Consider the following 27,941-nt stretch of genomic DNA (forward strand, 5'->3'; position numbering starts at 1 on the left):
CCAATGTAGTAAGGACATCGTTAAAATAGTCCATGTAACATCAGTGGTTCAACCTTCAGGGTTAGTTCACCCAAAAATGAAAATTAGCCCATGACTTACTCACCCTCAAGGCATCCTAAGTGTATATGACTTTCTTCTTTCAGACGAATCCAATCAGAGTAATATTAAAAAATGTCCTGGCTCTTCCAAGCTTTATAATGGCAGTGGGTGGGTGTTTTCGTTTAGCAGTCCAAAAGAAGTCCAAAAAAAAGCATAATAAAACATGTCTCACATCGCTCCGGGGGGTGAATAAAGGTCTCCTGTAGCGAATCGATGCATTTTTTTGTAAGAAAAATATCCATATTTAAAACGTTATAAACCATTTTCACTATCTTGCGTTAACTGTCGTATGCAGAAGCTGTTCTGGGCGTATGACGTAGGACGTATGTGTAGCGCATGCACCAGTGAGAATATGCTAGTCTCGCAAGAACCAACGTTTGTTTACAGGAGCAAAGGAAGCAAATTTTCCTTACTTTTGCAAAGGAAAACCAGTCTCCTCTTGGCTTATATATCGAAATTGTCGATTGTTTTTCTTTACAAATCCTCATTTTGTACTTCTAATTCGAGACCGATGTTTTGTTTTGCTCTCTGTATATATATACAGTGGGTACGGAAAGTATTCAGACCCCCTTCAATTTTTCACTCTTTGTTATCGCTTCCACATACGTCCTACGTCATCCGCCAGAAAGGCACTCTCTCGTGAATGCGTGTACGACAGTTAGCGGAAGTTACAGATTATTGTTTAATTGTTTTAAATATGGATATTTTTCTTATGCATTGTGGTACTCTCGTGAATGCACGTTGAAGACTGACACGGAAGAGAAGAAATGATTGCATAAAGTCATTATTTATATCATACGGTAAAGTCATTATTAATACAAAAAGTATTATCATAGCTTCATAACATTAAGGTTGAACCACTGATGTCACATGGACTTTTTTAACGAAGTCCTTACTACCTTTCTGGGCCTTGAACGTTGTAGTTGTGTTGCTGTCTATGCTTTCAGCACATCAGTCATGGTTGTCAGGAAAGTGAAAAAACAAATACACAGTTTGACCAATTCATACAGTACGTCATCAATAGCTGTTCACGTTCGTGATTTAGTAATACTGCATTTACACCAGAAAATGTACCAGAGTTTGCATGAATCATACCCCAGACCACTCTTTTTAGACTTGTGTACGGTTCACAGGTGCGCACCCGAGTTCAGAAAACAATGTTCACATTATCCAAACGAACTGAACTCTCACATTAAACAAACCCGGGTGTGCACCAACAGTGCTAGTGTGAAAGCATCAACATCCTCTCATCCCTTATCCATCTCTTGTGTCTCCAATGGATTAAAAAACATTAACATTTGGGAGCTACTGTCATGAACTGATGTGAGCTAGCAAGTTTTTGCTCAGTTTCGAATTAGCACATCAGCCAAAAGACCAGAGTTTAAAGGAAAGAAAAAACACAGAATAACACATCCTAGCTTAGTTATTGCTATAGGCACTTATCTACCTGCGTGGTCACAGCAATAAAAGACAGCAGGCAGTTCTGACAGCTCAGGGGCCGGTGTCAAATAATCTTTGATGTTGCATGTTCCTCTCCAAGAGAACAAAGAGCGTTTGATATAGTGTGTATATATATATATATATATATATATATATATATATATATATACACACACATGTATGCTCAGCTTGATAATATTTCATTGGCTTGACATTGCTTTCTAATTATATATACACTTAATCAAGAACACTCTCTACAGAACACTGTGTTCTGCTGCAGAGGATGAAGGTTTGAGAAGAATGTGTTCATTCAATATTCAGAGGGAAAGTAGTCAGCTTTCTGATTAGGTGAGATTAAAGCATAAAACTTTTAGATGGTTGAACACCCCCCCCCCACACGTGAATTTTAAGAATAGACGCTCCGGACATATTCTACAGCTTCTACCCCCTTCCTGTTACCCTTCTGGCTTGCAGAACAGAGGTCTTCATAACCAGGTGGTAGACAAAATATCCATGCAGGTCAGTACTGCAGATGCCAACATTGAGGATGCTTGATCCAAGCCTTGAGGGCTTGACAGCACACCTTCTGAAATCTGGCACAAACATCAGAGCTGAAACCTGGTTACCACCACATGCTTTTGTCTCTGCCGACCACACAAGGACCAGCCTGGACACCAAAACCTCTCAAGACTTTTATTGATGTACAATAAAAACACTGATAACTGGGTCAATGACAAGTACGTCTACGATAAAGAAAAGGAAGAAAAAAAGGTTGTAGGAAGTTCTCAGAAATGCATTCTTTGCATTCATGTTGGTTTTGAAAAACATTTATATATTTAATAATAAATAATAAAATATTTTTTCTTTCACCTTGAAGATGTGTTTATTTTTTAATAAAATTGAATGTAATGTTGTTGACTCAACTATGAAAAATCTCATTATAAAAATATAAAATAAAAAAAAATAAAAAATCAAAAGCTCATTATAAAAAACCTGACAAACAGACAAAAACTATGTTAACATGACATTTTGAAATCATCCACTTTTTCTCTGGTATTGATGTCAAAATGATACAGCAGATAATCATTTGTGCATAGAATAAGCTGTCAAACCACTGGTAAATGTGATAGGAATTGTTATAATGAGTAAAAATATATCTAGATTTAGGTGTTTAGGTGTCAATCTTACACATTGTTGGCTTATTATTATTATTATTATTATTATTTAATTAAATGACTTCACAGTTTGTACTTTGTAGATGTAACATAGAAATTAAAGTTTTGTGGTTTAACATACGTTTTGCTTGGAATCTCATAAGCTGTCTTAAAGAAAGAAATATAGGAGTCCTGATGCCTTGATAATATGATAGTCTGAAGATTCTGAAACCAAAGCAAGTTGTGATTTTTTTATTACTAAAATGAAAAATGATCAAAAGCTCACTCGGGAGAATCTGCCAGAGAATAATAATTGAATTCTGAGGCGTTCCTTCTAAAGATTACAGCAGTTCCCATTAAAGACCTGAATATAAATTTCTATAATCAGCTCCATTCCTTTTACAGACAGACACTGTTCCTCTAATCATTCAAATTCTTCTTACATTTTTAGTTTAAGAATTTAGTTTAATTTAGCATAAAAAGTATACAATCATATTAATAAACATTATGCAAAAAATATTTAGTGATACCAACAAGAAACTAGGATTTCAATGCAGTGTTTACTTGGCAGTTGACTCTGGCTTCACATTTCATTTCAGGCATACTCCACTACACATATATCAATAACTGACACTTTCACTATTTGTCTGACAGACTGAAAATCTTTCATACTGTGAAGTAAATATTTTGTGACATTTTGATTGCAGAAAGTTCTGCCTGGGATTCTGAAACTCAATTCACATTACGTTCAAAGGCACAGTAATTAACAGACTGCTGCTTTATTACAAGCAATCGAAAGATCCTCCAAACATAATCTGTTGGTAAATAGAATATGCTGTTTTCCACAATTGGAAAGTAAACAAGAAACTCTATAGGGAGTAGGAATGGTTGTCTTAATTGCTTTCTGGTGTAGGCAAGTGAGGGTGCGAGTGAAATAAATACAGATTTAGTTGTTCAGCCTCTCAGTGTGAATTTCACGTAACGCAGCTGTCATGCAGTAAGAGGCCACTTACTTCCTCATTTAGTAATGTGTCTGTCTGCTCTGCTAATCAGTGTTGAAGACGTATATAATGCAGATGACATTTGTGAGGAATTAAAGGTGGGGTATGTATTTTAAAAAAAATGCTTAAACATTTTTTGTACCAAAACAAACTTGTAGCCAATCAGCAGTAAGGGTCGTGTCTACTTATGATGCAGAGGAGAGAGCGCTCAGTGCACAGGACGGACATTAGCCGAGCCGAGCAACGACAGAAAGAAAGAGATGGCGGATAAAAAACAAAAGAGGGAAACGTCTGCGTAACAAAAGAAGGCTTACGATAAGGCAAGAAGTAGGACCCGTGTAAATATCGGATCAGCTTTCCAGCGCTGGAGAGAAATCAAGCAGCGGAAGGGTTGCGATCGGACGCGAGGTTGCTTTGTTTCTTCTCGATAGGTGAGTAAAACACCGTGTCTACACTGGACACGCCGCGCCGCAACAGCTAAAGTCTGTCTACACTGGATGCGACAAAGTGACTGTTGAAAATCATTTGAAATTTGTGTCAATACGTCATAAATAGAACGCAGCAGCAGTTTTCTGTCGGGGATTTGTCGTGTTGCGCCGAGCCGCGCCGCATCCAGTGTAGACAGCATCACTGATTATAATGAAATATCAACATTGGCTACCAGAAATCACTTACCCCACCTTTAAGTAGGTAGAAACTTAAGAATGAGCAATATTTGGTGTTAGCAGCCAACATTGATATTTGCCATATTACTGTAATATCGACTCTAAAATGTTACAGATTTCTCTTTGCTGTTGAATTTTGATTGGTTTGTTAAGGCAACAGTTTGCATACCTTTTGTTTCATTAATTTACTTAATTACACTATCATTCAAAGGTTTGGGTTGGTAAGATTTCTTAAATGTTTTTGAAAGTCTCTAATGCTAACCCAAACATTTATTTGATCAAAAATACAGTAAATGTAATATTGTAAAATATTATTACAAATGAAAACAACTGTTTTTATTTTAAGATATTTTAAAATGTATATTGTGTGTGTGATGTCAAAGCTGAATTTGAGCAGCTGTTACTCCAGTCTTCAGTGTCACACGATCCTTCACAAATCATTGTAAAATTGTAGTTCAGTGCTCAGGAAAAATATATTATTACTAACACAGTTAAAAATGGTGGAGCAGTTTAATATTTTTCTGTGGAAACCATGGCACATTTATTTCAGCATTCTTTAATGAACAGAAAGAACAGAACAGCACTTATTAAAAAATACAGCATTTATTGAGTGTTTTTTTTTGTTGCCATGTAAAAGTCTTTACTATAACTTTTGATAAATTCAATTAATACTTGCTGAATAAAAGCACTTATTTAAATAAACAAAATCTTACTGACCCCAAACTTTTGAATGGTAGTATAAAAGCACAAATTCAATTAATCTACTATACTTGTTTTTGGTTCTTAAAATCAAATTATATTGTAAATGAAAAGATGTTGAAACTGTATATAATAGTACAGTGTAGTGGAGCATAGTACAGTGCAGAAGCAGAATTGTTGAGGAAGTATGGGAAGGTCAGTATCTGCGGTACCTGCTGTGTTGGAGGTTACTGGGCGGGCAGCTCCATCACACTTGGTCTCGCAGAGGAAATCATCGATGGAAGGGCTCAGCAAGGGACGGCTCTCTTGTTGCTCACTCACCAGCTGAAAAAATCAAGCGGAAGAGTGTGATGAGATCTACATTAATGCACTTGGCCTCCTGTTCTCCTATTGTTTTAGTTGCAGCCAGCCTCCATTGCACCATGACATCTCTGCATGTGACTGGTAACATGGTAGTCACCACCCTTTCAGCTGCTGCCTATTTACAGATGAGACAACAATTCTCACCTTGCCCCCCTCTTGCAAACGTCCCTAGCCTGAGGATGTTTCTCCCTCCCTTTCTCACTTAAACAGAGGGAAAGCAGCCCAGTAAAATCACAAATACTATGTGTCATGCTTGTTTTTCCATTTCAGAGAACATAATTATGTCTGAAAGTAATTATGACAAGGTGTGAGTCTGTCTTTATAAAGCCCCTCATTGGTGTACTATGTGTACTATGTGACAGAATGTGTGTATGTTCTCTTGAGAGACTGGCTTAGAGGTGGCCCTGTGTCTAACAGAATGGAAAAAAACACATCAATCATCATCTGGTTGTTCTCATAGTGTTCGTTCAGCCATGCCACAGTCTCATCGGAGGAGAGCACTTTTGTGGGCAGTGCATGGCTACAGCAAATCTGCATTTCCAGCCATATACGTCTCTTGAAAATGTAATCCTTTAGTGAAAAAATTAAAGGGATGCTTGATGCTTAATCTGTCTTCTCAATGTGGATAAATTCATTAATTTCTTACTACATATCACACATACTAAAATAAAGGCTAGTCCATACAAGAGTGGCATTAGAATCTTTTGGATTGAGTTCTAGTAAAATTTTCATCTACTGTTGTAAAATGTTATTGTCTAAAGAGGGACCATGTAGTGACCTGAGAAACAGGCTAATCAATTAACTGGATTTGATAATCTCCATTGTTTACATCATTTAAGACATGAAAACTGATCACACCAGCTGAGGCAAACATTTTTAACTGTATATATCTTCAACCTCTTGAACTCCTTCTCCCTTCTCTCTCTTTTTTCAGATTCGCTTATGTGACTGGAAGCTACCAAGCTAATGTGTGAATAAGTATGTACTTAGAATTGATGTATGTGAATATATGTGAATATATTATTTTGCTCAGTACTAATTTGATACCTTGGTTTCTGTCTGTAAGGTTGTTTTTAAAAGTCGTATGGTTATGGTCATATCCACCAGTAACAACATGCTAGGGGTAAATGTGATGTTTGTATTGAGTGCTTTGAAGGTCAAAAGTCACTAAACATGCTGTGAACTAATGTAGCGGGATAGATACAGAGTTAATGAGTAGGCACTATTTGACGTTTGCTAATAAGCTTGCAAAGGTATACTACCATTCGAAAGCTTGGGGCCAGTAAAATTGTCAAAAATACAGTAAAAACAGTATTACTGTGACGTATTATTAGATTTTGAAATAACTGTTTTTATTTTAATATATTTTAAAATGTCATTTATTTCTTTCATGTCAAAGCTGAATTTTCAGTTATTACACTAGTTGTCAGTATTACATTATCCTTCAGAAATCAGAATTGCTAATTTGCAATAGCATTTTAGCTATTTTTTAATTACTTATTATTGTTGAAAACGTTTTTTCTGCTTATAATTTTTGTGGAAACAGTGATGCATTTTTTCAGGATTTTTCGATGAATAGAAATGTCAAAATAACAGCATTCATTTTAACATTATAAATGTTTATGCCATCACTGTTCTTTAAATGCATCCTTGCTGAATAAAATAATTCATTTTACTGACCCAAACTTTTGAACAGTATTGTATATGTAGCTTGCAGTTAAGAATTAGGTTGTAGATATGAAATTGAACTGATGAAAGTGTCTGTAACACAAATGTACTCAAGAAAATATAAATATACTGCTCTGAAAGTCACCTGAATTTAATACTTTGAAGCTGATTTTGCAAACAAATTCCCCTGGGTGAGAATCCCCTCTGTGACCCAGTAAGGATGAAAGGCTAGAACACCCCTGGTTTGCATGTTGCTGACATTTGTTTCCTCCAAATAGTACAAAGATACTTATTACAGGGCTGTGTCATCAGAACGCTGCTGGTTGTAAAACAGCACACATGTAATTTAATGTCACATTCACATATCCTATATACGGGCTTAACAACAACAGACACTTCAAGCAACGCTGCTTAAATTAATGGACTGTTGCATGTTTATCATTCAAAGTAAATTGATTAAAAAACTCTGACCTTATCAAGACTAGCTTAATTGAGGGCTGCTGCATTTCCCTTCTTTTTAATTTGTCCGGGGCTTAAATAAGACCACAGAGACAAACGTCCAGCAGGAATTAATTTAGAGATGGACATAGAAAAAAAATTAATGAATGATAATGAAAAATTGGATTATACTTCTTTAAGCAAAAACTAGCTGTGCTTGACTATTTTCTGGTGTCTATATTCTACCTTCAAACTGTACGAAGGTTTGTGATCTACTCGTACAGTAGCTTGACAGAAGCTTTGCAATATTGAATATTCATGAATAACACGAGCAGTGTATGTTGGCCAGAGCACTTGGGAGAACATTCCTGTTGTGAGAGTCTGTGCCAGAACGCTGACCCAGCAGTCTTAATTGGGTTGCACAGACATCTCTGGCTCTGCTGGTGTCAGGGAGGAGATTTATTCCTTTGCTGGCTGGAATGTCTGATCTTACCCAAGCTGAACTCCTGTTGTTACAACACCTTGTACATTTTTGATGGAAGTCAAGAAATGATGGTACTCTGTCTTCAAACTGTTGTCTTTGCCTAGCATCTTTCTTTTGCATTTGATAGAATATGCAGAAATATAGTCTTATTTAACAGCAGATTTGCTGATCAGCAATCATTTGAAGTGTCAGGCTGGATGATGTAACAGCATCTTCCGTCCGGATGTTTTATAATATGGGTGAGCTGGATTTGGGGCTCACTTTTAATTTGCCCCTCTAAGTCTTGTTATAAAAGCATAACTTCCTCCCTTGTAAATGCCAGCAGAACAAGGGCCATAATGAGAGGGGGAGACTTATTTTGGAAATATTTTGGGCTCTACGGTTTAATTAGATTCCCCTGTATTCAGTTAAAAAACTGTTTTCCACTTTAGGCACAAATGGGTTGCTGACATTAATAGGAATTATGTAGGGGACAAAACTCATTGTTGTAATTAGAGCAGATAACTGCAGTCATGTTGCAGAACAGTTAGACTTTTTATTAACTCTGATTATTTCAATGGAAGACAGGTTGACAGAGGATTTACCTGGCTGTTCTGTCTGAGGGAAAATTTGGTTTGTTTTCAGTTAATGGTGCATTTAGTAGTTTGGTGCTAATTGAAAAAAGTTTTATACATTAGGAAATAAATTGTTTCTGTGCAAAGTTATCTGAATAGCATACACTCACATGAGATGAAGACTGTACTCATTAAAGTTTTATATAAAAATAGTTTTAATTATGTATGAACGTAATTGCTTGCCATGACGTGACAACTAAGCGTCGGAGAGAATCCATGCGCTCATTGGCTGCCGCCTCTGAAGATACGCTAGTAACATAGTGTAGTTTGTTCATTCGAAAAGCGAAAATTAGACAGTTATCATTTCATATTATTGTGCATAACAAGTTTAACTGTACTGATTGTATGACCTGTAGATGCAACAAAAGTATGAAGCCAGAAGACAGAAAGACCAACAAAAACAAAAATGAGAGCAAACATCGCTATAGCAGAAACAAGATGGAAAGATTTGATGCTGAAGAAAATCCTAAATAGTGATGCCCAAATTGCTTATTTTTGTTGGAAATTAATTATTGTTTAAACTGCCCTCTAAAACTTACTACTATCCGTGTAATTTAATGTAAAACTTACAATAGATGGCTGAGCAGAAGCTAACGCTAGCTAAAGAACTAATTGCACTTTTAAGTATGTTTTCACACACTTATTTTATTTAATCTTATTACAGATTCTTATTACAGATATTCGAAAATACTCTTTATAGGTATCCTAAACTTTGCAATCTGTTAATAAATAATAATTCACTAATTCACTAACTAATTTCTGCACATGCGCACAGCATCGGTCATTGCCAGGGGCGCTGCGATGGTTTGTGGGCCCCCTGAACAGCATATTTACTCGGGCCCCTCCTCGGTAAAAATCGGGTGGGGGTGGTTGGGGTCCCCTCGGTAGAAATCGTGTTCCGGTGGGTTGTGTACAAAAAAACCCGCGGTCCGGGGGTGGGGGATTGTCCCCCTCATTTGAAATCACGTTCACCCCTCGGGGGGCCCCCCCTAACGTCGAGCCCTTGGAATCGTCCTAAACTCCCCCTGCCCCCTTACAGCGGCCCTGGTCATTGCATTCAGAATAAAGCAGAGAAAGCCACTAAAGGCAGTAATTAGCATTTTACCTTGTTGAAATATCTAAAAATGTGCTGTACTTTTTTTCTGAATTATTATAGTAGGTTGCATGTAAACATAAGTGCAGGTAGATTTGCCAACTGACCGTTCGCAAAGAGCTTGACTGACAGGCGATCTGACCAATCAGAATGCGAATGTTATCTGCTGCTGTTGCTATCCGCCATCTTGCCCGACAGCTACAGCCTGTCGCCATAGAAATCCATGTTAAAACGGGGTAAAAAAGATCTACTGGATTGAAACTTTTTCAATATAACTAAATATAAAAATGTGCGGAGGGTTAAGCTATGCTGTTGTTGGCTGCCACAGTAACGGTAATAAGCTAAGGAATACTTGTTTTGCGTACCAGAAAATCTGTCATGTCTGGCGCTATATGCATGGCTTGCAGCGCTTAAGTTAAAATACTGAGTGTGAAATAATAAAATAATATGTTAAAACGTGTGCTCTTATCATTCTGTGGACAAAATCCCGTGACTTTGCCCAGATCGGGAGCTGTATATTCACATGTGCACTCATCTGTTTTCAATGCAGCTAAACTCATGTCATCTTCCCACTCATCAAACTATGACAGGTCCTTAACTGCAAAAATACAGTCACTGTGACACTCTAAAGTGATGAAACTATGGTGCCATGTGCTTTTTTAAACCATTTTCATAGGTTTCACGTTATATTGTTGGCTTGGAAAATATGTAAATGCGCATGCTCAGTAGCCGCAGCTGTATCCCTTCTAGCCTTAAAGGGATAGTTCACCCAAAAATGTAAATTAGCCCATTATTTACTCACCCTCAAACCATCCTAGGCATATATGACGTCCTTCTTTCAGATGAATCCAATCAGAGTTTTATTAAAAATTGACTTTGATCTTCCAAGCTGTTTAATTGCAGCTCATCAGTCCAAAAGAAGTGAAATAAAGCGCATCCATCCATAATAAAAAGTGCCTCACATGGGCCCCGGGGGGGGAATAAAGGCCTCCTGTAGCGAATCAATGCGTTTTTGTAAGAAAAATATCCATATTCAAAACGTAATAATCACTTTAATCTAGCTTGCGCTAACAGTTGTACACGGAAGCAGCTCCGGGAGGATGACGTAAGATGTCGGCGTTGCGTATGCGCCGGTGAGGCTTGTGAAAACCAGCGTTTGTTTACAGGAGCAAAGGAAGCAAAGTTTCCTTACTTTTACAAAGGAAAACCTCTCCTTTAGGCTTATATCGAAATCTTCCGACATTCTTCTTTACAAATCCTCGTTTTGCACTTCTAATTTGTGACCGTTGTTTTGTTTTGATCTCTCCCCTGTGCTTCCGCGTTCGTCACTTCTGAGCAGCGCATGCGCAAAGCCGACCTCATACGTCATCTGCCCGGAACTGCTTCCGTTTCCAACAGTGAGCGCAAGCTAGATTAAAGTGATTATTAAGTTTTAAATATGGTTATTTTTCTTACAAAAATGCATCGATTTGCTACAGGAGGCCTTTGTTCACTCCCTGGAGCCATGTGAGCCACTTTTTATTATGGATGGATGCGCTTTATTTCACTTCTTTTGGACTGATGCACTGCAACACCCACTGACTGCTATTAAACAGCTGGGAAGATCAAAGACCATTTTTAATATAACTCCGACTGGATTCGTCTGAAAGAAGAAAGTCATATACACCTAGGATGCCTTGAGGGTGAGTAATTCATAGCTAATTTTCATTTTTGGGTGAACTAACCCCTTAACCACAAATCAGACAGGAGAGTTGATTAACTTTGGTGAACTTGCACTTGAAAAATGGTGTGTTCCGCAGTTGAAATAAAATACTTTCTGATGTTTATTCATGTACATTTCGTGCTTTAAGTAAATATGAAAAGATGATCGGTTCACGTGTTTGAACTGAGGCAATACAGTGATCTGTCAGAACACATTAAAGAGCCACAAAACGATATTTATTGTTTGAATTTCTTTAAAAATGACACAATTTAAAAGCTGAGCGTCCTGAGATCTTGTTTCATACCAGAAGTAACCTGCTCTGTCTTGTCTGTCAGTGTGTTGTCAGTTTCCTCTTTGCTCTGCGATGTATTTTTCACTGCGTGAGAACATGATGTGTAGTGTGAGAGCGGCAATGTTTGTCGGTCATGGCAACACTAACTAAGGAGGGCGGGTCTCTGCGAACAGTCAATTAAGCAATGATATGGAGTGCTGTAGTTCTTAAGTTAATACTTACATTTTACACACAGTAACGTTAGCTTATTTCAAGTTGCTTGGTCTGTTTTTGCTCCGCCACTAAAAGCAATTCCAAACAAAGTCCAAACAAAAGATAATTGCAGAATCAACAGCTACATCTCTGAGCAACATCAATACTGGTGTTTTGTTCCTGAATGAATCAGTGTTTTGAACAAATCGGTTGAATGGATGATTCAGTGGCTCTTAAAGATTGTCGCCACCTACAGGCGTAACGATAATCCGCAGAAATAGTCATTGAATAATAATAGCCAATAGAAGCATAGTAGTAGTATCCTACACTAAGTGTCAGATTGGTGATTTATGACCTGATTTATGACCTGATTTATGACCTGATTTATGCGTTGATTGACAGGTTGTCATATGTCAAATGTGTACATAGAATGTTGTCACCGTTTCCTAGAATCTGGACTGACTGTTTTAATCCACGACGGTCCAGGCCTTGTGCAATTTCAGTTTCAATTTCCGGTTTATGGTTCAGATCCGTCGAAGCCTTATTAATTGAAAAATTGCAGAGTGCGTCAGGCTCAGACAAATTGGATTGTTGAAGCTGATTCTGTCGGTCCACGTAGATAATGTTTTGATCAACAAGATGTTGCCGTAGCTCTGTCGACCATTCTGTCAAACCCTGTATTGTTCACAGATCTAGGAAAGCCTGCGATAACTGCAGAGTTTATGAGGTCAGCCGCTCTTTGCTCACAGGGGATGTAGCATAGCCGTCGTCACGAGGAAGTAGTGGCGGAACGAAATAAATTGTTTGGGGGAAAGGTTGTTTCTTCGTTTCGGATGTTGGTTGGTTGGTTTCGAGATGGGGGTGTTACACTCAATAGTGGAGGAGGGTGAAGGGGGTCTGGTTAGGGATGTGTTTTGACCGGCGAAGCCTCGCATATGTCACCAAAGAAAATTCTGTTGTTTTCACTGGAAGATATTTTGATTAAAGATTACGAGGTAACTCGGTCATTTATTAGGATTTTTGTTAAGACGCTGGCAATTTGTTTCAAGTAACGGTAATGTATTGTGGCTTGGGTAAACTTAATCCAATAGCCATTTATTAAACATACAGCAAGGAACACATAGATGGGTGAGTAAACGCTGAAAAAGAAACATTACAATATCATTGTTCAGGTTTGTTATACCAAATACACGATTATCAGACAGATCATTCGGTTTTAAAATAAATTTAACTTGACTGAAACAGCTCGTCTATCGTTGAAATAAAATGTTGAATCACTTTTTAATCTTTTGTGGTTGATGAAACGATGTGTCTGAGCTCATGAAAAATGTGTTAATTGTATTATTATTTTAAAAGAAGCAGTCTTGATTCCGAGTGCTACATGGATATTTCAAGATAAAATATGTTCAAAGATCCTTGTGCTGCATTCTATATTCACACACATTACCCAAAATTGTGTTAAATACTTCATTTAATCGAGCAAATTCAAGGAATACTGACGTCATGATGCCTTTACCTCCTTGGGTTGGTTTTCATTTAATTTAAACCTTCCTACAGTATTGAAAACATTTTAATGTCTGCTTACATTTTGAACTCGTATTCCCATTAAAAATGAGTGTGCATAGTTTCTCTGCAATCTGTTCCTCATAATTTGAAGGAATCCATGCATTGACAATTGTCCCTCAGAAGATACAACATAAAAGCATTAAGTAAAAGAATACAATGACAGTGTGAAATACAGTCATGAGGCTCACTAAAAATTATATTACATTATATTCAGCCAAGACTTGAAGATCAAGGTCACATACATAGTTTGGTTTTAATTAGGATTTGATTATTCATGTAGTGCATAATGTACTATTCTGAGATTCATTGTGCTTCTGATGTCCCATCTTCCCATGATACTCAGAGGCATTTATAGTAACTACATTTAGCCCTGTGAATGCTGATTACCCTTTCAAGACACGGCAAATTTTACAGTAATTGTATAGCAGAATAAACTTACTGATTGAACTTACTCAGGGATTCCTTTATCTATATGAAAAGGAATTTTCTTCAGTTGTTCTCAGCTACGCTTTATCACAACACAAGCATTTTGTACTTCCTCACTTTTGTCTTTGTGTTTGAGCCCGAGGGCAAATCCTGAATTATGTCATGGAAAACTTCAACTAATTGTGTCATGTGGGTTTATCTCCTGGTGACAACTCCAAGATATTGTTGTCAAGGGAACCTGGAACCAGTTTAGCTAGTGGGAGTCTTAAGGGGGAGAGTTAGGGAGGGAGGTTGAGGGAGGTATAAGCTCATGTGAGGCAATTATTAGTGTTATAAATAACAGCACGAACATACACAACTGCATTAAGTATGAAGAAATGAGTTTCAGAGGTAGTTTGCGGTAAAAGTCATCTACCATGTTGAAGACCACTATTTTATCTTGAGTGCTAAATTGTGTGTGAGGTCAGTACAATCAACTGCATAATTGATATGATATTTGAACCAGTGTTTACGCAACACAAGCAAGTTAAATATTGAAAAACAATCAGAAGTGCAAATAAGAACACCTGGTTCTCGCAATGACTAAGTGTTTTCAATCAAGTTAAAAAAGCTGCTTCTTATATGTCATTAACACAGTGTTCCTGGCTAATTATAAAATATTTTTCTTCACATAAAGAGTTTATCCGTTAAGTCATGCGGTTCACTTGAAGTGACAGCAGGTGTTTAAATATACAGTTTTAAATTTTTCAATGACACATAGACTAAGAAGCAGTAATTTCTCAACAGAACGTTATTCAGGCTTTCTATAAATATCCTATCTATCTATCTATCTATCTATCTATCTATCTATCTCCTAACTGAATGTCAACTAAACTTTATCAGTGAAATCAACTTATCATTTGGACCGTTAGTTGTTTTACAAGACTGAAGTTACTACAGGTTCCACATTGTGGTAAATTGGACAGTATTGATCTGATAACACCTTAGCATCAGTATTGACAAGACTTTACACAGAGGAATGATGCTGTGCTTCACATACCATGTTCAATCTCACCTGATTTGAAAATTAACTAACCTTCACGCTATTATGGACAAAGCAAAGGAGTCCAGTTGGCTTCAAGTCACTGGTCTATTGATTGTCGACTGATTACAAAACTAACCACAAAATGCTTTTCAAAGGCATATTTGAATCATCTGTCATTTAGTGACTGGTGGAGGAAAAGTGGAAACCAGTTGAGCACTACAAAAGCTTAGTGTAATGCAATTATTATTGAATAGTTCAGAATCTGTCTGGCATCAATGCAACACACAGACTTGAACTACGCAGACAATAGTATTAAACACAGAATGAGCCATAGACCACACAGGCAACAACAAGATGAGCTATAAAGCTGTGACAGCAGCTTTATAAAAGCAAGGAAATGTGTTTTTGCAAGAAAAGTTCCAGCATCAAATACATTTGTTATGCTATCATATCATGTAGTTTGATGCATGTAAAATTAGAGATGGAACACCATTAAAATACTGTTTTAAATTACTTTAATTGGCAATTCTATAATAATTTGTCTAGTAAATTACAAATGAAAGTACACATACAAATTTTGATTATTGTGATGATTGTGATATGAGGTGAATTTATACGTGATAACATTATAAAATACAATATGAAAAATGAATATTAATTTTTGAGATTTGCTAAAGATTACATTTATGTTAATAATTTACTAAGTGTTGAGAAAAGCAGTAGTAATCTAAATATCAAATATCAACTGATACCCAGGGTTATTATAGTTAACTAAAACTAAAACCGTTAAACAATTTTGTCACTTGTTACATTATCTGAAATTTTTTATATAAATAAAACTTTTATTTCAGCTAGTTTCCAAGGAAACATTTCTAATTTTCATGTATCTTGAATTATTTGAATTAATAAAATATCTAAAGCTAAAACTAAAATATACTGAATGAAAACTATAAGCATATTAAAACTAAGAAAAATGACCAAAACACAACAAAATTACTAAACCTTAAAATAAAAATCAAAACATAAATAATAATTCAAAATATTAATAAAAATTAATATCTTAATTGTACTAAAATAACCTTGCTGATAACCTTAACTGATTGCTATATAAAATATATGTAAACCAATGTTAAATATATCAAATGTTGGAGGTATATTACAATTTAGAAGCATGTGGTGAAGTGTTTCCACAGTTTGAATATGTAATCTATATTGTGGCTGTGGCACAAAAAACCCCCCTGCACCCTCACCAAACATTAAAGCTAAGATTTAAATCCATGTGTGTCCCATGTGTCCATCTGAAATGCTCATTTCTATTGTCCCCATTCTATTTCCTGGGACAAGCCTTGCCTGGTGTGAAAAGCTCAATTTTACACCCCACAGAGCTGCTCTGAATGAAATAAAAAAAGCCTGTGTTAGCTGTTGTGCTGTCAGGTAGAAATCTGTGATGGCAGAGACACACTGTGATTTTAATTTTTGTTGGGCTAAAAGGTGGAGGTTAGACATGTGATGGTCAAAGCCTTGCCATTGGTTATCATTCCCATGCAGCGAGAACGGATGTGCTGTTTGATTCTGGCGGTAACTGCAGTAGTTCTGCCCACCTTGTTTGTCATCGTGAGGAGGGGCTTGCCTTCTGAGGACGCCTTATTGGGTATCTCCTTCAGGACCATGGCAACGGTCTTATCTGCAGCCCTAGAGTCTTTCCCCTACAACAGTGAAATCAACAATGACTTGTGTCAGGACAGAATATTTAGATATTCCAAGTATTATTCGTCCTACGGTGCTTAAAGGCTCAATGATTTATATGCTTTAAGATTAATATGATCACACTGAGCGTCAACAACACACAGCAAAATGAAACACTGCCTGAAGCCACACATGAAAACAGCTGTATGGAGCGTCAATATATTCTTTCTCACATCACCCTCAGTTTTACTTTGCGTGATGAAGTGCGATATCACAAAGAGGCCACCGCAGTCATGCGAGTGATAGGGCGGCTGTCGTCAACTGCTTTTATCTGCACTACAGAGACAGAGGCGTATGGCTAGTCTGAACAGTCAGTCATTTGAGGATTCAACCCCTGGGGAAGACAGCATCCTATTGCTCCAAGGCCAAGTTATATAATGGGTTAAATTCAATTGGCAAGCTCTAGCTTGGCTTAACTCGCAGGGAATGCAGAGTTCAGAGAAATTACACTTACATTAAACTCTCAAATATACTAAAAAGAAAACTAAAAATTATGCATAAAGTATCTATCCATCTATTGTTCTGTCTATCAATCTATATACTGTTCTTTCTGTCCCTAAGGCCTATAAACTTTCAAACGTCAATGCTTTTTAAACTTGTTTTGTCAAGCCAACATTCAAAGTTTTTATTGACAAATGTAGCTTTTTTACTTAAAAATGACAAATACTAATTCAATTCTAATAAAAAATACAGTATCAATTACAAAATGTAATTTAATTTTTTAAAATAATTTTTTGTACTTATTTACATTGTGTGCCCTCATAAAAACATAATCAATGGCAAACATCCATTGCTAAATTCAGATTCATTCAAAGTTTTGACAAATTTAGCTTTTTTTTTTTTTTTTTTACTTAAAAATGACAAATACTAATTCAATTCTAATTGAAAATATCTACCTGGTCTAGATGTACCTGGGTGCACTTTTTAGCGAGACGCGAAATACGTACCAATAAGTAGGCTACATATCACTGCAGTTTCCAAAATAAATGAACACTAGAGGCAGTAAAACTCCGACACCTTTTATTCCTTTTCACACAAATTTACAGTTTCGATTGATAAAGCGTAATTTTCACACAATTACTTGAAGTTATGACTTCAAAACAATATTAATATGCTGGGAGATTTGAAAACTGACGCTATTGAACGTTAGCATCGCACATATCCAGCTTCATATCTATGGGTTTTCAATGGCAGTAGGTTTGCTCGGTAGCTCACGGAGTACGGAGACGTACTTGAGAGGTGAGGAGCTCTGGTTTGAATCCTGTGTAACCACAGTTTGACAAAACAGTTGAAATCTGCATATAAGGAAGTTGAAATGGCATGGTTGCATCAACAAATATGTTTTCTATCAGTTTTGCATTTGTTAACACTATCGGGTAGGTTTAGGGTTGGGTTTGGTGTAGGGCATATTTCCAACACGATAGAGCATTAACTTTTAGCGACAGTCCCCAGATATTTGAATTCTGAACCGCCGCAATACGTACCAGAAGCAACATAAAAACACAGCAATACGTACCTATTTCAACGTAATAAAAGCGTGCCAGGGTTCACAAATTGAACCAGTGTTTTAGCGCCACTCAGTGGACATTTCTCTTTGAAACTGCGGCGAAACGTGCAGTAAGGTACGTAAAAACGGTGTTGCACAAAAAGTGCACAGAGGTATGTATTTTTATGAGACCAGGTTGGAAAATACAGTAAAAATTACAAATTTTAAAATACAACTAATTTTAATTATTCTTATTTACATTCCAATTTAAATTCGCAGATATAGTTTACCATAATAAAAACATAATCAATGACGAAACAGTCATTGCCTTTTTTTTTTTTTTTTTAAGATTTATCTTTGGCGTTTTTTGCCTTTAATCTGATAGGACAGTAGTAATGACAGGAAGCAATGTGGGAGAAAGAGGGGGGTAGGATCTGCAAAGTTCGACAAGCATGGGATTTGAACTTGGGACGCCCGTAGTACGACGGCACAAAGGTTATCGCTGCCAACGATGAAACATCTATTGCTAAAATCTCTCCATCCATCCATCGATTGTTCTTCCTGTAAAGCCTGTAAAGTTTTAAAATTAAAAAATGACAGAATCTATTTGTTCTACTTATTTGCATTCAAATTAAAATTTTAGATAATAAATAAATAATATAAAAATAAATAAATAAAAGTTGAGATTCTTTCTGTCTGTAAGGCATTGAAGGTCCCCCCCTCACCCCACCCCAAAAAAAACATTTAAAGTTGTTTTTGACAAATTAATTAAAAGTCTAATAAAACATTGCAAATTACTAATTAATTCTAATTAAATTGTAATTGAAATTCAATTAATTTACATTCAAATTTAAACTGCAGATATGGACTGCCTTCATAAAAACTTGATCAATGACGAAACATCTATTGCTAATGTCTCATGCATGGCTGTGCAATAAAAATCTGATCTGGCCACATATATCTAGCAGTTTGAACAATCAGTCTTGAATAAAACACCATGCACTTCAACATTTCAAATTCTAGTCTGGTGTGGTGACTCCGGCATTAGATTTCATAAAGATGAAATACTGCATCTTTGCAAAAGCTTGTTCTATTAAAAAACCTCACACAATTTACACCTTAAAACTTTCCAGCCATCTCTTTTCGATAAAATGTATTGCCTGACGGTCTAATCTAGCATGGCTCTGCCATTAGAGATAAGAAAAGTAATCTCTCTCTCTGAATCACACTGTCGTCATCCTTAAAACGAGAAGTGCTCAATTCATTCACTCTACCCTGTGATTGTGTCTTAGTGGTCTAGTGCCATTGTGTGTACGTGACCTGAGAGACATCTCTCCAGAGAACTTAATGTTATTAATGGTGACCAAAAACACTTGTGTCTGCAGATCAACTTCTACATCTTACACTCTTAAAAATAAAGGTGCTTCACGATGCCATAGAAGAACCTTTTTGTCTAAATGGTTCCATAAAGAACCTTTAACATCTGAAGAACCTTTCTGTTTCCCAAAAGGTTCTTTGTGGCGAAATAAGGTTATTCAGATTACAAAAACGCAAGAAAGAGATGGTTCTTTAAAGAACCTTTGACTGAATGGTTCTTTGTGGAACCAAAAATGGTTCTTTTATGGCATCGCTTGAAGAACCTTTTGAAGCACCTTTATTTTTAAGAGTGTAGTAGACTGATATAAAGTGTAAGTGTTTTTTAATTAAAAATGTAAGCAGTCCTTACATGGGCAAGAGTCTTCTCTGCATCATGATTTCTCTTCGTCATCTGGCTTTGTCTGTCTTGTTGCCCACGATTAATGTTTTGTTTGTGGTCTAAGAGACCCCAAAGCTCAAATATGTTTAATAGCTCAAAATGTTTAACATTGCATCAGACCAATACCAAAATACCTTTCTTATTCTGAGAAGTGATTATATACAAAAATAATTATTTAATAACACACTTCAGCTGTCCTCCATAAAAAATTCTGGGGTCTTAGGCCTCATTATTTGTGAAACAAGCACACAAATAAGTTGTGGAAATAAACTGGTAGGGAGTGAAATGCTTCTATTACCTCATTTTATGATGGAAATAATCGGCCTGGTATCAGCTGGTATCAGTGGTGCTGAACTAATATATTCTGTGATGAGTAAAAATACATCTTATACTGCTACATTGTAACACTTTCTCAAAAAAGGGGATATCTCAAGTAATTAATTACACTCAGTTGAATTAACAGTAGTAATCTCACCTTTTTAGGCCAATATGTAAATGAATATATTTTACACATTTCACATTTCCAAATTGTTTCACAAATTTCTCACTCATTTGTAAACCATCGTATATACAGATTATCTTGGAGGCACAATGCTTGGGTTTAATTAATATATTTCACTTAATTAGTTTAAAAGGAGTATTTAGGAAGATAGCAGTAATCTGTTTGTGATGTGTGACAAGAATTTCAGTGGTTTAAATTCATAAGTTGGAATTTAAAAGTTGAAACCAAATGAGAGGAACGGGATTCTGTGGAACTGCAATTCAAAGAAATGCAATACAGTTGCACAGCAGGAGGAATTTCATTAGTCCAAAACAGGTTTTGCGACAAAAAAAAAATGTTTGATAAGGTTTCCATGTTGTAAGCTGCTTAATGTTGTTTGGCTCCATTTTGAAGATTTAGGAATATTAGAGCATTCAGAGAAATGAAGTGTTCTTCCGAGATGGTCAATAAAATAAGTATAAATAATATAAATATAAATTCTGCATCAATTAAAAAACTGGAACTAAATTTAAAAGGAATTCTCATGTAAAATCTAAATCATAGACAACCCGGTGAACTGCTGGAGAACTGGTGCTTGCACCCTGCATAGTCTTTTGATTATGCAACAGTATCGTGGATAATGCATGGCTGTTTGATGCATCTTTAGTTGGGCTCCTGGCAGGGCTCTGTCCATTTGCTGGATATGCCCCAGATTCAAAGAGAACAGTCATGTCGAATAGCTTTACCTGCACACAAATTGAGAATCATCTGGTCCAATATCCATTATGTGTGAACAAAACAGCGCTACCTCTAATATGACATGTCTGTATGAGCAGGGACAGTTAAAAAAGGCCTGCAACAAAAATAAACTGCGGCCATGAAATGAAGAGACACTAGTGGGAGACGTCCTCATGAGGGACTCTATTAAAAAACCCACTAAAGTCAAGTGGAAGATTAAACTTTTTGAATACCATTGAACTAGCTGTTAGGGTCACTGCGTATATATATATATATATATATATATATATGTACATAGTGAGATGTTCTCAGGCTAATATTCTGTCAAGAGTTCTGTCAAAGTTATGAACAAAGATTCTTCCAGTAATGTTAATAGAATGTTTATAAGCTATCTGTTCTTTATATATATATATATATATATATATATACTGTATATATATTTACTGTTCTAAACTATTTAACCTTAACGAAAGTTCATCCACCTGTATGCTATCTGAGCGCAAAGGCATCAAGAGTGTGTTTTTCTCCTGTGCAAATTAGCTGGACACACAGATTGTGTCAGACTCCGTGCAACATCCTCCCTCTCTTTCTCTTTCTCACACTCACTCACTCACTCACAGCTGCAGAGAGAAGCAGCGCAACACACCAGAGTGGAGCCGCCGTACAGCAGCAGCACACAGCGTGATGGTGCGCCTCAGGACCGCGTCGCGCAACTTAACTGCGTTTCAACACGCAATCAAACTTACGGACTTGTGAGGCAAATCAGTTCAGTTGTTCAGACCTGAACTAAGCAAAATGGACAGCAAACTATTTCAGTACCCTAAACCAACACCGCAACGAATGAGCTCATGGTGATCTCCACAGAACGGACCAAAGACGCGTTAAGCACGGTCACCTTCGCTGCTGAGGAGACTTGCGAGAGGATCCCAAGAACAGCACCGACACGTCCCTGGCCAGCAGTAACGAGCGAACCGGATCCCGCAGATCAATGAAGAATGCGCTATATACAGTATATATATATATATTCTTATATACTGTATATATATATGTGTGCTAGAGGTATAATTTAAGAATATGCATATGAAATTACATAAACTAACAATCTATAAATTAACATTAATATTAGTAAATGGTGAAACATTTCTTACTCATTATCATGATACCTAATGGATTAACACATTTTAATGTAACAAAATAAAAAAGTTTTCTCATTTCAGAGTGTGATATTTAGTTATCGTATTTGATGGCTTCAACTTAATTTAATTGTAATATTTTTGACATGTTACATGATTCAATTTTGAAATGGTACATGATGGAACACTTTAGAAACAAAGCAAATACTAGCTACTACAAAATTCCACATAATTTATCAAATCAAATTGTAATACATGGTAAAAAGAAATTCAAAGCTGTAAATGAAACAAAGATTACTGGAGTAAGTTTTATAATAATAAAAAAAATAATAATTACCATTAAAAACATACAAATGACTTTTGCTCATGGATCGCGGAAGCGGGGGGGCCCGCCTGGTCTGGTAGAAATTATGACATAGGCTACAAAAATACATAGGCTATAGGCTCATATGGATTAATCATTAAAAGATCACGATCTCGATTCAAACACACGCAATCTTATTGCTATGACGATGATTCCACTACGTCTATTAAACATTTGAAATCACAATCACATCGGAATATTTAAACCTGCTTTTTCTGGTATTCGGAATATTTAGATCTGCTGATCCAGAGAGAGCGGCGCTCATTATGTAGGCTTTATGTCTGAAACAGCTTCACAAACAGTCTACACAGTAGGCTACATGTCTGTGTTGCAAACATTAAATAATAACGAAAGTATTAGGATAAAAGTTTATAGTCCGGATATAGACTCTGATGTTGCGGCAGCCGCGTTCAAAATGAGAAACTGACCTTTGGAACTCATGTTACGCGTCAAATATAGATTGCAAATGTTACATTATGCCAGTAGGTAGTGACCAGTGACTGTTAAAATGCATTTGATCTCTAATTCATTCAATCATTCGTTCAAAAACGAATCAAGTTAATTAATTTCAAATAATTTTTTACATATTTTTATTTTTAATAGGCTCATTTATCATTAATAGGCCCCCCCATCTTTTGGTACGTTTCGCGATTCATGCTTTTGCTTATTCATATAAGTCTACAACAGGATGGGATAAAAAATCAAAAAATTATGAAAACTCAAAACAATATTTTCCAAAAACATGTTTGTTTGAAACTTTTCAATTACATAAAGGGAAAAAATAAGAACATTTCTTAATAATTGGAATATAGTGTACAATAAATGCAAACATCTTTCGAATAGTGCATTTACATTTTTTTAATAATAAAACATAATATATTAAACATTTATGTTCACTTAATTGTGATATTGTGATAAAAGAAAACAAATATGATTTTCTTAATTAAACATTCTGAGTTATGTCTAGGGACATCAAAAAGTATTTCATAGTATGAAAAATTTCAAGATCTCTATTAGATAAGGTATACAGAGGTGCACCTTGCATGACCACACCACCACTGTGGAAAACCATTCTAAAGGCGCTTCTCCTCAGGGCAGCTCAAAGTTCCTGGATCTGATTCATAGCCAGACGTCACGCCTGCCTGCCACCTTTAAATGTTTATGACTGATGTATCAGCAGAGGTTCCAATCTCACAGAGCTAGAACTGCCTTGACAGTATCAGAGGTGCTTCTCGTGTATTTATATTACCCACTACTTCCTAATACAAACCGCTGTCCTCAACATGCCAATCCACAGTGCTCTACAGTCACAGCTGGCTCTAACAAAAGGTATTAAAGTGAAGTGCTGTGAGAGATTGCATGTCATGTTTTATAAATATAAACAATTCTTCAATGTGGTCATTTATGCCAATTTGCAGCTGCAGCAGTACATCATGCTGCACATAGAATTATGCCATAAATATGCGGTGGACTCCCGCTCATTTAATGATTTTAATTTTCTCCCTGTGCTGGGAGCACTTTGGGCTGCTGATCTAATTAGAGCGTTTCAGGGACTAAACAGAGATGGAATACATTCTTCTGCTAATCTGGGATAATTTCTGACCAATTTACTCAGAGATATAGATTAGTACACCTGTAAAGTTTCAGATATGGGGGTTGAAAAGTATCACTGATTACATTTATTTTGATACTAATCAATCTAAGCAAAGGCTTATTTCATTTAGTTGAAATCATTATTCAACCATTCTGTTCTTTTTTTTCATCATATATAACAGTGATTCTCGGCAACAAGCTGTGGTTGAAAATCATTGTTCTGTAGCCTATGATGGTCACAAAAAACGAATGGTTTGACAATGATTTCAACATAATGTTCTATTTTAATCAACCATTCAGTAAACAAGAAGTTAATACTGAGTAGCTTACATGTTCGACACAAACTCGCCAACTGCTGCAGAAAAATTAACCATGTGCGTTTCAGAGAAACACACAATAGTGGTGTTTCGTTCCTGAATGAATCATTGTTTTTTAACAAATTGGTTAAGTGAATGATTCAGTGACTTTCTTATACAACATTAGCTGCTTCCAAAATGAATGTGAGTAGTATAATGAAATCCAGTCACATCAACTGCATCACTTTACTGCCATTCACTACTCCTCTCCTGTGGCCTCATGGGATATTAAAGTGTCCATCTGATGTGCACATTTCAGAGTCTTGCAGAAGACATTTGTGTACTATTTGTATACTATATAGTAGGGAAGATGGCATATTTGGACAAAGGGAGTCACTTTATATATCTTATGTATCATTCCTAAATCAAATGAGCCTTTTAGAACAAATCGGCTGAATGAATGAATCAATGATTCACTCACTCACCCTCTCATAATGGAAAATTTTATATAGAAATGCCTTTCAGATTTGAACAGATCTATTTAATTTAGGTAAATGATGCATTATCATTCTAAACAAATTGGGTGGCAGTTTTTGACGTCATTGTAGAGGAGGTTCTGTATTACTTTTAGCGACATCACTGATGCCCTTGAGATTCGTTATGGCTGTAGGATTTTAGAGTAATTGCGGAGTGATGTGAATATGAAGTAATTTAGGAGTTTCATCTCTGTGCTTTGTTTTTTGTATGGAGATATATCAGACTGCTTTTTTTAATTACCCATGTTGATAGCTGTAGAGCGAATTCATGTGCCATCTTATCAAAAAAATTAAATGAGAGCATTGAAAATATTACATGGAGGAATAATTATGGTGACACAAACAAATTTACCAACACAGAATGATAAACAACGTGCAGAAGGGAACCAATCTATTTATGTGAAATAATTGGTTCATGCCTTAGCATGCAAAAACGGCAGCAAGGCGAGAAAGAGAGAAAGGTAAAGGGAGATTGCATTGCATTGCATTACAGCTTTCCTGAGGTGGGTATGCATGTTTGTATATGTTAAACGAAACCACAAGGACATTCAATTCAGTAAGAGTGCAAATATTCAGATAAAATGCATTACAGCTGATGGTAACTGAGAATATGCATTACAGAAAATCTGTAACTGACCCCTTAAAGAAATACTATATATAGCTATGAAAGCCGCACACTTCCTGTCTAAATGTATCAGTGTAAATCAAAGGGACCACTTATTTCAGGGTGACCTGATCATCTTCTTATGATTTGTTGTTGGCTGTTAAATGAGAATATAATGACTGGGCGAAAAGCTGGTAATGAGCCGGCACCCTATATATGCATGACCAGTTTTTGGTGATCAGAACCCTTCAGAATGAATTTTGGGACTTTGTGAATGTCCTGCACAGTCTGTTGTTTCCAAATCCCTTGTTCTGTAGCGGCAAAGCCTATTATCACCATTATTTAGCCAGCCCAAGTCTTAAGGTCTCCAATTAATGGGTGTCCTAACTTTCTCCTCTGGCTTTTGGGAGGCTGCTCCCTTGTGGTGCGTCACTGGGTTTGTCTTAGGACGAATCTGCTTTGGTCTCCAAGGAAAAGAGCACTTCTGGATAGGACAGCTTTCCGCGTTTGTGCGACCCGAGGTCAGAATGTTTCACGTTAACTATGTCCCACGAGACCAATTTTTTGCTGGATCGCAAAGGTGTGAAGCTATAGGATTAGGGAGTGGCCAGAATGATCGCGCTGTTCATGCGGATGAGACTGAGGATTATGGTATTGAGCTCCCATAGGCTTTTGGATGCTCTTTCTTGCTCTTGACGGTGTAATTTACATACAATTTCTTGAACAGACCTGACAATTCTCACCTTACATCAGGGATATGAACAAAAATGGCATATCCGAAAGATTGTTTCTATTTGAATTTATACTTTCAGTGTTTAGGGCAGATGAGGTGCTAACAATTTTTGCAATCATTTAGAATTGATATTACATTTTTGTCCACACTTAATGGCAAAATGTTAAAATCTGCATGTAGGTCAAAAGTGGGATACAATAAGACGCATATTCTTTTAAACACTATACTTGTTTTGTCAAGTAACATAAATTTTAAGTGGATATTTGTGTGTATGTGTGTGTTTATAGGTCAGTTTTTTTTATGGGGACCAAGTGTCCCCACAAGGACAGTAAAGCATGAAATCACCTTTGGTAATTCCAGCCAATGGTTCCCATGAGGAAAACAGCTTAATTAAACGTAATAAACATCTTAATGAAGTCTAAAAGTGCAGAAAGGTTAGAATTAGGGGCATGTCCTATAAATTTAAGTTAGGATACAAAACATATCATTAGTCAATGGAAAGTCCCCAACATGACAGAAAATCAATATGTATGTGTGCACCTTAGGTTGGCCAGGAGGACTGCCACTACCATGAATAGCTAAGAATAGCATGTGCTAAATGAAAACTTACTATTTATGTTCTTTCTAAATTCAATCTGACTATCATATTTAAAAAGCCTTTGCTTTTACATACTGTATAGAGATGTAAACTAGCAAAATTGCAATTCCCCTTCTCTGTAAAAGAGTTAACCTGCAATTGTTGCCATAAAGGAACTATTTTTATTTGAAAAAAAAAATATTAAGAATTAACCTAATGTATGTTCATTTCATTAACATAAAATATTAAGTTTGACTTACAGTTTTTTTTTTCAACTGCTTACACACAAAATCTTTACTTGTCACACAATTTCTGAAACCTGACACTAAAACACCAGAACCACACACCAAATCTGCAAAACCATACACACAACACACAAAAATCTAACAGGAATTAATATTATGGCAAAGGTGTTAGCAAATGTTTGCTTTTGAGATGTGTTTGTGATATTTTGAATGCAGTGCTTCATTCTGCAAAAGATGTGAGGCATTTTGCATTTTGTGTTTGCAATTCTTGGATTTGTGTGTAAAGTTTTGAAAATGTGTGTAAGGCAAAGTTTTGAAAATGTGTGTAAGTAGGTTTAGGGTTGGGGAATAGAAAATATCGTTTGGTCAGTATAAAAGACATACAGTAGAAGTCTATGGAAAGTCCTCACAATTCACAGAAATGTGTGTGTGTGTGTGTGTGTACTGTTTGGAGGTACAGAGAGCCAAATGCTTCTGAGCTACTAGTAATCTAGTCTCTGGATTTGACAACTGATGTTGGCTGGCACTGCCATGTGTCTGTTCTGAGCAGGAACAGCTTACACGGATGTTTTCTTGCTGCTGACAACACTTAAATAACTGGGATGGGATTCCGTTATTAGAAATGGGATTTTGCAGTGTAATCATTTCTTGCAGTTAGGGAAACCTCTATCAATTACATTCAGCATTATATTTTTACATTTTATGTGTAAAATGTGAGTGGTGCATTACTGTG

General features: G+C 36.3%; 1 protein-coding gene across 1 annotated transcript in view; it reads right to left on the minus strand.

Moving 5' to 3' along the window:
• The window catches only part of pex5la (peroxisomal biogenesis factor 5-like a), an 83,281-nt gene that overhangs the window by 26,706 nt on the left and 28,634 nt on the right, over positions 1 to 27,941 (minus strand). The window contains exons 2-3 of the mRNA XM_016447810.1: positions 16,522 to 16,626; positions 5,271 to 5,382 (exon numbers count right to left, since the gene is read on the minus strand). Of these exons, the coding sequence (XP_016303296.1) occupies positions 5,271 to 5,382; positions 16,522 to 16,626 (217 nt within the window). The remainder of the gene's footprint in view (positions 1 to 5,270; positions 5,383 to 16,521; positions 16,627 to 27,941) is intronic.

The sequence above is a fragment of the Sinocyclocheilus anshuiensis genome, unplaced genomic scaffold (assembly GCF_001515605.1).
Source record: "Sinocyclocheilus anshuiensis isolate Anshui unplaced genomic scaffold, SAMN03320099.WGS_v1.1 scaffold311, whole genome shotgun sequence".
NCBI classification, from domain to species: Eukaryota; Metazoa; Chordata; class Actinopteri; order Cypriniformes; family Cyprinidae; genus Sinocyclocheilus; species Sinocyclocheilus anshuiensis.